We start from the raw sequence: 15172 nt of genomic DNA on the forward strand, positions 1-15172 counted from the left end.
ATGTGTGTGTACACAGATGTGTAGGTTAGAGGGCTAGTAGGTTGATAAAGAAATGAAATACTTAATGTAATTTAGATAGACTACAAGAAAACAGGTTTCTAATGAGCAGAAGTGCAGTGATGTACACCGTGTTATACTTCATGCAAATCAGGATTCATTTAAACTGTGAAGAGAATCCATTTAACCAAAAATTAGAATTGGGGGAAATGATGTATTAACTGGCCAATCACCCAGCCTCTCAAAAATCATGATTATGTTACAACAGCATTGAGTATTAGGATTACTGACTTTTCAGTTTTTATTCGATTTTGTGTAACGTAAACATGCTGCTCGAGTAGAACACCTCACAGCTCACTTGCTGATATAAATCATTCACCATTTTTATGACCAAGTTTAGAGTAACAATCTGAATTTTATTACAAACAAAAATAAATCTAAAAAGCTTCCTTCAATTATACAGTATGCACAAGGATTTCTGCATCACATCATTTTACATAAAATGTTCTGAATGACAGAAGTAGAACTTCCTACCATTTGAAGAAAGGAGCTGACCACTGAAAACCACACACACTTACATAAAGAAACAAAAGTTTCACAGGGAAGGCCTGTGATCTGGCTACAGGCAGGAGCTGAAACTAGGAACATAAAAGAAACTTGCAGAAAAAAAAAAGACATTTGATGCTCTAAAATACTTCACCAAAAATAGTCAAACATTTGTAAACAATTTTTAAACAGACCTCTTCAATATGCTATGTTGCTATAAGGTAAATATTCTTAACTGATTTTTATTTGACTCAAAAAAGCTATTTTTACTGCTGAGGAGTATTTCCCTGTAAGTTAGATAAAAGCTTTGTTTTCCTTCCCTGGAGGTAAAAATAAAATGTAATTAGGGCTTATTCAAGGATTGTTTGTGAATTTTTCAGACTGGGGCCTCTTAGATACTTGTCTGTCTGTTTGCTATTTCCACCCCAAAAAACGAGGGTTAGAATAAACGGTAAGACCGGAATTAATAACAAATTTGGCTGCTTGTTAACACCTCTGTTTGAAGGGCTGATGGTGAGAGCACTGATGAAACTGGCTGTGGATTTAATCATCCCTGCTATGCTTTTCTCCCATCATCAAGGATAATAAGGGCTTGAAAAATATGAGCTTGGCAAGTACTTAAAAACCAAGTAAGGCTGAACTGCACTCAGTGTACAGGGCCGCTACAGTACTGAAAATCCCCATGAACATACTGTAAACAAACGAGCAAGCGTTCAACAGCCTTTTTTGCATTTGGCATCATGACTTAAAACTACTATTTTCTTCCATTTACTTATTTGGGATATTTTAATGAAGTGATTGCATGTAGTAATAACAATAATAAACTTTCCCTTTAAGTGTGTAGTGTATAGCAAAACCACATTCGTGACTAGAAATAAAATCTGAAATCTAAAATGCTAAATCCTAATGGAAAAGTTCAGCCTTAGCATCCACGCTTGGCTACCTCATGCTCTGGGATAATTAGAAAAGTCTCTAAACACTGACTAGGTCCCTTTTGGTGGAGTGATAGATGTACAGACAAGCAGCAATACTATGGAAGAGTGAAGCTTTTCCTTAGAGTTATTTTCTGTGCCAATTTTACTTTACTATTAATACATTAAGCCTAATATCACTTTCAGCTAGGTAATTAAATTACTTGGGAATGAAAACCTCCTTTTATTTAAATGAAGTGATGGTCGATATTTATTTACCAAAAACTTTTTAATAATAGATTCTGAAGAAGCTAAAAATGACACAGTTTAGTACAAACTGTCCTTTACCTTTATTGCTTGTATACATAAGGAATACATTATAAAACTCAGTGGGAAGAAGAAAAAATAATGGAAGAAAAAGTTACCTGCTTTAGTATTTTTAAGAATAGTTTTGATAAATTCTTAGATCAACTTGCTTATCTGAAATAGAGCAAAACTACAATACAATCACGATATAAGTCTAATAATCACAGCAATTATGCTTTCATTTTAAATTTTCTCTTCATAAAACATTAATGCTATAAAAATGAGGTCGATGACATCCCTACTTAAAAGACACCTTGTACTGGTATCAAAATGTAATTAATTTTAATACCAACTGAAAAAATAGAGCTTATATAGTTTATTATTTCAATGAAGTTTTATTATTACTTTTATTTTCAAAGTTGGTAGCAAAGTTACTGTTAACAATATAAATTTTCTATTTATAAGTGAAATTCCTTTAAAAGTGTTGAAAGGCAGCAGGCATCCTAGGGTGGGCTTGCAAGGAAAATCAATCATTCCAGTATCGATAATAGGATACTTGATGAATTTAGATTTACTCCTTTAACTTCCTCATTAACTTGTCCTGATTTGCCAGGTTTTTTGTTCATTTATTATTGTAAAAGAAATCTAGGCCCAAGCCTTTTGGCTGGAGCAATTATTTCCATTTTCCATGATTTCTCTTCAGTTTTTCAAATATACAGTAGAACAATCCAATAATCATTGCAGGAAGGAATGATCATTTAAGCTGGATCATGTTCATTTATCTTTTAATTTCATTTGAGGGATATTAATATTAGAGTCATAAAAGCTTTACAGTTTCAGCACACATACACGCAATCACAGAATTAAAAATCTTTATACCTTTAAAAAAAAGGGTTCCATTTTGTTCAATGTATCATAGACAAAGTTTAGTCTAATGAAATATGCTTTTATTAAATACAGCAGCCGCCACTTACCTTTAAATATTTCATGGATAAAGTTCAGTACTGATCCAAGGATGCTGGCATCAAAGCCCTCACTCTCAACTATCCCTAAAGGTTCTGTATTTCTATAACGTAAAACCAATTATTCTAGATTTATAATACCCTGTCTTTATCTTGGTATATACCATCTTTTGGAAAAAAATTATTGGTTTTTTGAGATGAGATACAAGAACTAAATCATTCTTGAGGTTCCACCTCGAAAAAAAGACGACGATTGCTCATAGCAGCTAGTTTGATACTCCTTTTGTTAGGCTAGCCTTCACACAACGAGCATGCATATACAGCCACGGTTTACTGCATCTGTTTTGAAGTTGAGAACTGCTGCTTATTCAAGTACAGATGCCCCCATGTTATATGAGGAGACAGTTGAATTGCATGTCCACCATGAGAAAAGGAAAATAAACGATGAAACAAATGCAGCAAATATAGGCAGCTGGCATTCAGAACACGCCAAAAAGCTAACACTCATGAATTGTCATTATAAGGGTTTTTCTTTCCTTTAAAAAAAAGTCTTTCTTTGCATATTTTAAAATTTAACGGTCCCAGAGAATCATGAAGTGCCTTGTCGTTTTTGCTGCTGACTCCTGATGACCTCTAGTTGTTTTTTGCACTGCTGATAGTAAGTAGAAAGGCTTTTGTTTTCATCTAAAAGCTTTTTATGTTCCTGTACCAGACGAGATGTATTTTGCTGGTCCTTTTCATCCTGGTCCAGTTCTGCAACTAGTTCTTGCCTAAAAACAAATACCACACATTACACAGGATGGAAATATTCATACCTTAACAGCTAATGATGGAAGCTCAATTAATTAGAACTTTTATTCTGGGTCTATCATTATACATCTTAGGTACACTATTCAAATATAATTATGGGCTGGAATGGAAACTATCATCCGTTCTTCTGGCGTAACCATACGAATACCATAATCCTTTTAATAAGCAACTGTACTTAGATAAGTAGTGAAAACAGATAAAATGGTATAATAAAAGTGGCAGAAAATTTCATTTGGTATCCCTTTTGTGTAGGAAGGAAGAACAAAAGGCTGGGAAGGGCTTTATCTAGCTATCCTTGAAAATAACACTTGAAGTTTTAATCATTCACATTCTACTTTTTCTTTTTTTTGCAGTACGCGGGCCTCTCACTGTTGTGGCCTCTCCCGTTGCGGAGCACAGGCTCCGGATGCGCAGGCTCAGTGGCCGTGGCTCACGGGCCCAGCTGCTCTGCGGCACGTGGGATCTTCCCGGACCGGGGCACAAACCCGTGTCCCCTGCATCGGCAGGCGGACTCTCAACCACTGCGCCACCAGGGAAGCCTCACATTCTACTTTTATACTCACGTAGTCGTATTCATATTCTGAAACCACAATCCTATTTAACTACAGTGCAAAGTGGGAGCTAACAAAACATCTGCAAACTAATTAAAATAGGTGCTTTCCAACCTAAATCTCCTTCCTATTTTAAAATAATGAGAAGAATACAAAATACCACTTTTGAACCACTTACTCTTGCAAACGTTTTCGGGAAAAACCAGAGCCTTCTATAGGCTGATAAATTTTTTTGTTTTTTTTAAAATAAATAAATTTATTTATTTATTTGTGGCTGCATTGGGTCCTTGTTGCTGCGTGCAGGCCTTCTCTAGTTGTGGCTAGTGGGGGCTGCTCTTTGTTGTGTGCGGGCTTCTCATTGCAGTGGCTTCTCTTGTCATGGAGCACGGGCTCTAGGCGTGCGGGCTTCAGTAGTTGTGGCATGTGGGCTCAGCAGTTGTGGCTCGTGGGCTCTAGAGCGCAGGATCAGTAGTTACGGCACATGGGCTTAGTTGTTCCATGGCATATGGGATCTTCCCGGACCAGGGCTCGAACCCGTGTCCCCTGCATTGGCATGTGGATTCTTTTTTTAAAATTTATTTATTTATTTATTTTTGGCTGCGTTGGGTCTTCGTTGCAGCGAACGGGGGCCACTCTTCATCGCGGTGCGCGGGCCTCTCACTGCCGCGGCCTTCTCTTGTTGCGGAGCACAGGCTCCAGACATGCAGGCTCCGTAGCTGTGGCGCACGGGCTTAGCTGCTCCGCGGCATGTGGGATCTTGCCAGACCAGGGCTCGAACCCACGTCCCCTGCACTGGCAGGCAGACTCTCAACCACTGCACCATCAGGGAAGCCTGGCATGCGGATTCTTAACCACTGCGCTACCAGGGAAGTCCCCAGCCTGATAAACTTCTTTAAGTGCCTTTTATTTGGGGGATATTATGTATTAGCTCCTAAAGTGAGGCTGCTGGAAATAACTGAATAATTAATGAAAAGTCCTCAAACAAAAAGTTACTAGTAACATTTCTTATTTAAAGTATTTAAAAATCAGTTAAAACTATCATATTTTTTTACAGCGCCCACAATTCACCATTTGTTTTTCTCTAGGATAGAACTCCTCTTTCAAATGATTAAAGTATGAAAAAATTATAGGTTAAGTATAAGAAATACATATTCAGACATAAGAAATCGTTTTTTTTCTTATCATAAAGTGCCACAGAGTTCCATAATTAGTTCTACAGTTTGCAGACTGTAATATTTAATCTCGTATTTAGCCTTTAAAATATTAAGTTGAATTCATCTACATCACTGTATTAGTAAACTGTAAAAAAACTACCTACCACCATCAGCTCCATAGGTTATTTCATGAAGGTCATGTTTAAGAAAACTGAAATACTGTTTTTTAAAGAATCTCAAATAGAGAAGTATGGAAATGGGACTGTATTTCTTTAAAAGGGGAGTAAAGCAGTCTCTGTATCTCCCAGAAAAATGTAAGTACAAAACTCCCTAGAAAAACACTCATAGATATGAAATAAAGCCCTCTAATAAGTAATTCTACTCTCCTAAACACACACCTGGCAAGAATATATCTACATATATGTTTCTAAGATAAAGCACAACTGAACATTAGTAAATCAAATTATTTTACCTTTGTCCAAAGAAACAATAAATCTTTATAACAATAAATCTAAACAGCTTTTAACTTTAAAATTCTGAGAACATAAAACACATCGTTATGAACACTGGTTTATTTCCCTTAGTTATATTTTTCCTAATATAATAAGAAATAGTCAAAAGAGATGAGTTTTGCAGGGAAAATTAGCCGAAGGGTGCTTAAAACTTAAACATTGAGGAAATCTCCACATTAGAAATATGCTTAGTGATTAATTCTAAAAATTATTAAGTTTTCATGTCTTTAAACGATATTGCACCTTAACACATTTTAAATTCAAAATACTAATGATTTATTCTTATTCATAAAAGATAACTTACTTTCTCTGTAATAACAATGCAATTTCTGTTTGGACTTTCATATATTCTTGTGCCATTTTACAATGCTGTTCAAACACTGCCATAGATTCTTTGGAGTTTGGGCATGGTGCTAGAGGCTGAAAAATCAGGAATGTTAAAACATAATTAAATCAAACTCAATATCTAGCTGAGAGTTAAGACAGAGACTGTGATATATTTTTATAGCACTAAAGCAATGATCTTTTAAAAATAAAGTGTTAAACCAGGCCTAGAAAATCTTCAGTGCCCTTTTGTCAGCGTTAACTCAGATCTTAAATTTACACTTGCCGCTTTAACACTTTCTTGTTGTTACAGAGAACCATGAGTCGAGTACTCTTGGCCTCTGGTTTTACATTTCAGGTTGCCAGACTTTATTATATTGAAAGATGTTTATAGCTCTCACACGCGTGAGGAGACAACGAAGTACATTACTTGTATTTTCAGTCACCATGAACATGCCAAAGTACCACAAAATCTATTAAGCAGAAATGAGCTTATATGGCTTTTACATTTTAATGCACTAAAAATAAAGAGCAAAATGCTATTCTTGGCAGTCTTGAACAAAGGTATGAGTATTTTAAGATGATTGTTAGAACAGGAACAGTGATTTTGGCAATTTTAATTTTGATTGACTTAACTGAGAATCAGTTATTTCAGCTTGATTTTTAAAAGTTTAAGGAGGTCAACTAAAAGCATAAATAAATGAATATACAATAACAGATAGGAACACAACCATCAGCTTTAAAGATAAACTTCTCTAAAAGGAAAAAGTAAACTTTGCTGAGAAAGTAATCCTTTACCTGTAGTTGGTGATCCAGTGTAAGATAAGCCATTGGGATGGAATTATCTGATCCATTGGTATCTGGAATTAGAGCATGTATTTTATTTATTTTCTGTTACAAATAATTAGAAACAAAAAGCAAGAAAGCATGCATGAGATAATGGTATTGTTTTTCTTAGAGTAAAATAAAAGTTATTGCTACTGGTAATTTTTGAATTCTAAAAGTAAACAGAGGATATCCAATTACAGATAATTGGAATACAACCATACTCTCACACCTACAATTTAAGTTGGCTATAAGTTGAATAGAACACAATATATTAAAGCATGTAAGCCCTTGTTTAATTAAAAACAAAAATAGTGATATGGGACCTTTATATTTTAAATTCAGTCGTAACTGATTCTACCTAATCAAATCCCACATTCTTTCTTTCCTTGATCATGCTAAGTTTACTCTAAGGCTGTGTCAACTCCGGCAACATCAGTGTTCCTTCACAGGGAAAGGGGGAAAGCAAGAGGCACTTTCTCTTCCAGTGGATCACCTTCAATTAGTATAGATTCTAACATGAGCTGCCCATCCCACTCCTCCCAATGAGAATCACTGCAGAAAATGAGAGATGTTATTGACGGGAGTATATTACACACATTGACAGTATGGAAACTGTGACTCAATATCGTGCCAAAAACAGTTAAAAGGGTTAATTCAAACAACCAGCCAATTTTATCAAACTATTTGAACAGACAGGTTTTGTTTGTATTTCAAAAGAGGTAAAACTGCCATAACAACTTGCAAGAGAAGCATGGGATGGTTGCTTCCCCATATTAACATTTATGTACAACAGTTCCAGAAGCAGGAAGAATCACTGTGAAGTAATATGGACTTTTCTATTTCAGAAGTAGCTGCTTTCCCATCGTTTATAATAGAGAATAAGTGAGCTAAACAAGTGAGCTGTTCAGCCCTTTTTCTATAAGCGACTCCTTGAAAGAGTGGTGCGGACGAGGCAGGCAAGGTCAGGATGACAGCAAGGCACTGCCTCAAATGCAATAGGAAACCAAGACAGTTTGACGGTTCAGTAACCTCCTAATTTACTGCTGACTGATATTCTAGCTTCAGTTTTTTTTTAAAAGGCCATTAAGAATGTGCTTGCAAATAACTCCAAAAGCGAAGCTAAATCAGACCAAATGAGATAATGCATGTAAGGAATACCATGCAGTGCTAGCTAGCCTATGGTGAGCACTCAACACATGGTGCTGGTGGTGGTTAGTATTATTGTTTTAAAATCATTGTTATTGATACTAAACGAAGAATTGGGAAATGAGGGCAATTTTAAATACTCAAGTTTATATTTCATATTAAAAAATTACTGTTAATCAAATAGTGGAGTGCACTAAAGAAGGAATAACAGAGGATTGCCTAAGAGAGCCTTTACCCTAAAATTATATATTAACATAAAGGTTTTTCTGAAATGGCTAAATAAGAAATACATTTGTTTCTCTGACGAAACCTCTCCCCACCCCCTTACAATAGTTTCAAATAATGCTCCCACCAAACACTGCTTTCCACAAAATTAAACTGATTAAAAGTGACTTCCCCCTGACCTTATTGGAAAAATTAAGTGTCTTGAAAGAGTTTTTCAACTTAATGTTTCCACTCCTACTGCTCTTTCTTAAATCTTTGATACTTGATATATCCTATTAAATCAGTCCCCTATATCCAATATGTATTTCAGAATTAAATACATCAGTGTTTCACAGTATTCTGGGGGTGAAAAAAAAAGTCCAAGGATTGTGCTACTCAAACAATTCTAAAGCCCTTTGAGAGTGGGAAACTTAAGGTCCTTTATTGAATTTCATCTGTCCTCTGAAACCAAGACGTGAGATTTTACTTTCTCACTTAAATTGAAATTTAGCTTTCAGTTTCTGGTTACAAGATAGCAAGGCTATGCCACAAAAGTTTGTTTTTTAGTTGTTGATCAAATCTAACCTCTTTTCTTAAATGTCCAGATTCACACTGATTTGGTTAAGTTAGGTGGAATCTCTTTTCTAGCCCCTTAAACACAATACTTATAACTATCTCATATTCTCTATGTGCTCCCTTCATGTGGAATGCTGTCTTCTCCTTTCTGTTTTATGACTAAAGAACAATAGTGACTAATCTCACTATTTTACAAAAAAGTCACAGACTATGCCAGGATTATGCTTATTTATAACTATTAAAACATTCGGTGTAGTAGTTTGGTATACAGCATGATGAATTTATTTTTAATGTGTCAGTATTGTAACTGTAATCAGAATGCAAGCAATGGGGCATGTCTTGTATTTCTATCTTTGCAAAGTACTAAGCGCAGGACAAACTCTTGAGTGAATGTTCCCCCTGTGCACTGTTCCCCGCCCACGGTGGGACCCTCTACTGGGTCTAGGCATCTCTTTCACTAGCTGCTCTTGCGTATGTATATCTTTCTCTATCGCCAATGCATTCTAAGTAGAAACCCAAGAGTACTTATGTGTTATGATTATTAAATCGTTGTGCTCTTTTTCTCTGAAAAAGCACAAAAATCTCTGCCCTTTTAAATTAAAAAATCGAATTAATTACATTGTTTTAACTTATGTATGCACTTCTAATTTTTTTCTGGGTCAGTGGGCCTTCAAAGAAAAAGGTTTTACCTGTCTCTTTCCTACAATTTATTCTGTTAGCTTGATTATCAATATTTTTCTTAGAAACAGTGCAAAGCTGAACTTCATTAATTATAAACTTAAACCAGATTCTCAACTTCTAAAATTGTATTCAAAATATTTAAAAACGATAACCACACATTTGCAGTGTATTTCAAGGCAAAGTCAAAATTCAGTTGATACTGCAACCTGGACCTACGTATGATATCTAGCTATTGCTATTTTGTGGTATTTTAGGTCCCAGAAAAGAAACAAAATGCAGCAGTTAAGTGAGAGGGACTCAGGAGAATGTTGCTTTCTCCCTCATGAGCTCACTATCTGCCACTCGTTGACCAGCGTGTCTAGATTAGTCCAGGCTGAGGTGAGGAGACCTGCCAAATGCTGTAATGTCTGGGCGAGCGCGCCCTCACCAAAGGATGTAGGAACCAAGAAGAGCTGACACTACCTGAATGTTAATGGTCAAACCTGTCGAGAGCATTTCCCTGCCCACCTCTGAGAAGTACGTCATGGTAAATTCTGCACACGTGCTGAGTAGTGGTGAACGTTCTGGATAATCCTAGGCTGCGCTGTGCTGAGGGTGAAACTTAGGAGTTTTTGCCGCCAATGAATTTAAACTTACTAAAGCTAGTGAGTACACCCAAGGCTAAACACAGTTCTATCTTACATGACACGGAGAACCGCCACCCAGTTAATTTTTTAAATTAAATTATGAACTTGACTAAACCATGACAAGTATCTGCAAATACTTGTAAGCAGAATTTTAGTTTGTAAAGACAGAAAGCTGACTTTTTAATTGCCACAATTAGTAACATAATTGATCTTATATAAAACCCCAAATTGCTTAATTTTCCAAGATCTAAGAGATCATCTTCCTTCTCTGACATAGTAACATATACATAATTTTTATAGAAGTATATTGCTGTGTATTTATCAAGGTATCCCCTTAATGCTAAAGAAAAGTTAATTCTAGTATGGCACATAATTTCCTGCTTACCCATAATGAAACTATTCTCTTACTACCTTCAGACAGGCAGGTTTTAATACTAATATTTTGATTTTGACCAGTTAGTTTTTCATGTTGGGGAGTTTTAATAACTCTTATCAGGCTTTTAAAAGTCTATTTAACAGAATATTTACATAACTGAAATGAGGTCTCCCTCTCAGTTAAAAATGATTCAAAAGGTCAACGGTCAGAAATGTTTTTCTTACCAAGGTACATAATATCTTGTATTTTTAAAACAAGACTGAGATGAAGATGATTACTTTACCATTCTAATTTTAGTTATCAAAAGATGAGAATTTACTACTATCACTGAAAAGGATAGATTGCAATAGGACAATCAGACTGAAATATCAAGAATAGAATATCTTCCTATTTGAAAAAAGTCCCCAAACAAACCATCTTCAAAATACATGTTTAGTATCTGGGGGAAAAAAACACATGGGGCAAGGTAGTAGTCTCTGTCTTAGCACTCAAAAAGGCATTTTAAAACTTATTGCTAAATATCTGATCTTATTAACAGGAAAATCTAAACTACTGTATAATGCCTGCCTTTGTAAGCATTAGAGAAATGACATGATTAAATGAACATAAACATGATAAATTCAACTTCATAATTAATTATAATGAGGATAAACTGGTCACCTGTGGAATCATCAGGGGTCCATGGATGACTGCGAGCTGGCTTTTCTGAGGTTGGTCCTGAGGTAGTGATCATTCTGATGCTAGGACTGGATGACCTACTGCTCACCTGCAAGAAGTGACAGGAGGAACAAAGTGTGATTTTGATATGAAAACAAAATAACAAGAGATAATTTCCATTCTAAGACACAGGAGAGACTTCCATTTCTATCAGAAGAGGTCCCAAAACACTTGCAAAAAACAAATAAATCCTCTAAGAATATTAGATAAATATACATATGTTAAAAAAATTTATATGCACTCACATAAAATACCTCTTAAAAAACTGATAAGCTTGCAAGGAAGTAAGGGAAAAGCTCTGAGGCCAGAAATAAAGTCTAGCAAGTGCTTAAGCTGCTAGCCCTGGGAATTTCAATTGAACCCCAATGGCCTGTAGCTTTTGTTCTGACTGCCTGCTGCACTCAGAGAAACAGGCATAAAGTCTTATGTCTTTGTTGGATGTGAGTAGGACTGGTGAACCCCCTGCTTAAAGCCAAAACCCAAGAAAGGCTTCACTCTCAGTAAACTAGGGAAAAAACCCTACCCTACAAAAGCACTAGCAGGACTCCCCTTCTCCCTAACATATGCGCTTTAGAAACTCAGTTTCTAAACTGAGAAACTCAGTTTCTAAACTGAACAAAAACTCAGTTTTTGTTCATCTGAGAATGTTACTTTGACCTCATTCTTCACATTTTTGTTGACTTAACAATTCTAGGATGACAGTTGTTTTCTTCCAGCAGTTTGAAGATACTCTACTTTCTTCTGTCTTCCTTGTTGCTTTTGAGGATCTAACTGGTATTCTTTTGTGGACAATCTTTTCTCTCTGGCTGCGTTTTTACTCTATTCTCTTTGTCTTTGTTTTCTAGAATTTGACTATAGTATGCCCTGTGTTTTAACCCAGTAATGTAGGTTTTCTCTTTTTTTTTCTGCTTGGGATTTGTTGTGGTTGGGATTTGTTATATCTTCCATCAAGCTGGGAAAGTTTTTATTGATTCACAGTGGATACATTTTCTCCCCTCTACCCAGAGCTACTACCCAAGACAGACAAATTTACTTGCTACTGCTTTTGTTTTGTTTTGTTAAAGTTATTTATTTATTTATTTACTTATGGCTGCATTGGGTCTTTGTTGCTGCACATGGGCTTTCTCTAGTTGCAGCGAGTGGGGGCTACTCTTTGTTGTGGTGCGTGGGCTTCTCATTGCTGTGGCTTCTCTTGTCGTGGAACACGGGCTCTAGGCACACGGGCTCAGTAGTTGTGGCTTGTGGGCTCTAGAGTGCAGGCTCAGTAATTGTGGTGCACAGGCTTAGTTGCTCCACGGCATGTGTAATCTTCCCAGGCCAGGGCTCAAACCCACGTCCCCTGCATTGGCAGGCGGATTCTTAACCACTGCACCACCAGGGAAGTCCCATTTGTGATATTAAAACAAATTATCCTACTTGGACCTAATATGAATTATCATATTCCTTCAACTTAAACCTTTCCTAAGAGAATTCTTTGCTACTTTATTTCTTTCGTTCTAAGAAACTCTTAGTACCTCATGTGCACACTCATTTGTTCTACTTCATATTTCCCATAAGCTATAAAACTAAGAAATAATGCTCATATTTTTAGGTCAAGTCTCAAAACTGGTCTTTCTTTAAAGCTATAAGAAAGGCTACGAGTTAAATTTAAATCCACAAATTAACTAAATAAGTCTTTATATTTTAAGGAATGAGTATCTCAATGAATAATATAATACGCTAACATGTTTGTATTTAAAAAGAATAAAGAATATTTAAAAATAAGCCATGGCCTTCCCTGGTGGCGTAGTGGTTGAGAGTCCGCCTGCCAATGCAGGGGACACGGGTTCGTGCCCTGTTCCGGGAGGATCCCACATGCCGCGGAGCGGCTGGGCCCATGAGCCATGGCCGCTGAGCCTGCGTGTCTGGAGCCTGTGCTCCGCAACGGGAGAGGCCACAACAGTGAGAGGGCCATGTACCGCAAAAATAAATAAATAAATAAATACATAAATAAAAATAAGCCATAACTATTTTTTGAATACCCAAAAAATACAAAGCATAAATAAGAACAGATAATATTTGATAATTTTTAAAAAATATGAAACTGCTGGCAACCTAGTAGGAAAGAAGTCTTATTTTTATATTAGCTATTTAAAAAAAAGTTACTGATAAAATTCTGATGGCCATAAATGCTCTGAAACTATTAAAACTCATTTAGGTTGCTCTTTCCTTCCAGACATTTACAATTACTTTTTCTATTCTCAAAGAAACTGAAAAGTTTAAGAGATATAGAAATACTTGACTTACCACAAGGGTTGGCTATGAAAGTGGTTATGAGAGTACAGAAATGCCACACAGCAATTTAAGGCAGCAAAAGAATATTAAGCCAAATTTAAACTGCAGGGCAAATTACCATCAGTAGACATGAACCAGAATTGGACTTTGACCCAAACTTTATCTCTATATTTATAAAGAGGAATTGGAAGTTATTTACAAAGATAAAGCTTTGCTTTTAATGTCTCACCTGAAAGACTGGGAAAATATTTTCGTAAGTCAAGAATCTATGGCCAGGGTTACTTACTATTTAGACTGACATTTGAAAGCTATTTAAAACCCTCAGAAATCATCTTAGTTGCTAAAATTATAGAACCACAAAACACAGAGATCAAATATTGATTTATATGATATTTCTGTGAAGTACATCTGAACAACATAAATATTAAAAAGAAATGGGTATCAGTAGGTAATGTGGATTTACAAGGGTACTTCCTCATTATGATAATCAGATTAATTAAATCTATACATGACAGGGTATATTAAAAACATCCTTCCTAATCCAAAATTATGGGCTCAATCTAATTCTGGCTTCACCATAGTTCATTACAAGGGAAATTTTAGAATTTTATTTTTCTTATATGGTCTTTAAACTCTCCAATAGGAAGGTATCCTATGAGCCAGGAATTATTTAAGACTATTATGTAAGCTTCTGATTTAGAGCTTTAACAGAAAATTATTTACACTAAAGGAGGTGCAGAATGAGGATGGACAAAAGAAGTAGTATGATAAATTATATTCCTTAAATAAATAACAACAATGTATGATAATACAGCTTTTGATATGTGATATAAGGCCTTTAAAGCAAATACTTTCCATGATCCCTGACAGAAGCTTCTCTTATGATACAGCAGGAATAGAACGCTAATGGATTTTACTTCTTTCCAAGTGCTAGTTTTGTTTTATTTCTCTATAGTAATACATTATAGTGAGAATAAGCTGTAAGACCCCTGGGAGGCACACTAAGAGGGACAGGCATATAAGCATGTACTAAGCATCTATTGTGTGTCTGGTACTTTCACATGTTATAAGAACCCTGGGGGGTGGATGTTATGGTCCCCACTGGCAGATAAGGTTGCTAAAGCTCAGGGAAATTAAGGACTTGCCCAAAGCCACATATCTGACCAGTAAAAGTAGATTCTAAAGTCCATATAGAAATCAGTACGTCCAGTTCTTTAAAGAACCATAATCACATCATCTTGCAGCTGAAATTTTCCTTGACTGCAGCACTCTCCAAGAGAAATCTTGAAAACAGATCCATATTGGATACAATTCCAGAACGGGTACGCAGGCATACATGAGAATGTATAATTTTAGGGAAACACAGAAATGTTCACCCAGATGTATTATAAAAAATAAATCTGTGCAGTCATCTGTAGAAATTTATTATCGGACTTCCCTGGTGGCGCGGTGGTTAAGAATCCTCCTGCCAATGCAGGGGACATGGAGTCGATCCCTGGTCTGGGAAGATCCCACGTGCCGCAGAGCAACTAAGCCCATGCACCACAACTACTGAGCCTGTACTCTAGAGCCCGCGAGCCACAACTACTGAAGCCTGTGCGCCACAACTACCGAGCCTGCACTCTAGAGTCCGCGAGCCAGAACTACTGAGCCCGCGCGCCTAGAGCTGGT

At 36.2% G+C, this 15172-nt stretch overlaps 1 protein-coding gene across 2 annotated transcripts in view; it reads right to left on the reverse strand.

Annotated features, from left to right (window-relative positions):
• Positions 1-296: 296 nt before the first annotated feature.
• MAP3K7 (mitogen-activated protein kinase kinase kinase 7) overlaps positions 297-15172 on the reverse strand; it is a 68260-nt gene continuing 53384 nt past the window's right edge. Inside the window, exons 14-17 of one of the 2 annotated variants that reach the window (XM_029223970.1) lie at positions 11171-11276; positions 6872-6933; positions 6054-6169; positions 297-3492 (exon numbers count right to left, since the gene is read on the reverse strand). In XM_029223970.1, coding sequence (XP_029079803.1) covers positions 3312-3492; positions 6054-6169; positions 6872-6933; positions 11171-11276 — 465 coding nt within the window. In that variant the 3' untranslated portion in view covers positions 297-3311. The remainder of the gene's footprint in view (positions 3493-6053; positions 6170-6871; positions 6934-11170; positions 11277-15172) is intronic. The other variant, XM_029223971.1, reaches the window with a different exon arrangement.

The sequence above is a fragment of the Monodon monoceros genome, unplaced genomic scaffold (genome assembly GCF_005190385.1).
Source record: "Monodon monoceros isolate NGI ecotype Baffin Bay Population unplaced genomic scaffold, NGI_Narwhal_1 Super_Scaffold_15, whole genome shotgun sequence".
In the NCBI taxonomy this organism is placed as follows: Eukaryota; Metazoa; Chordata; class Mammalia; order Artiodactyla; family Monodontidae; genus Monodon; species Monodon monoceros.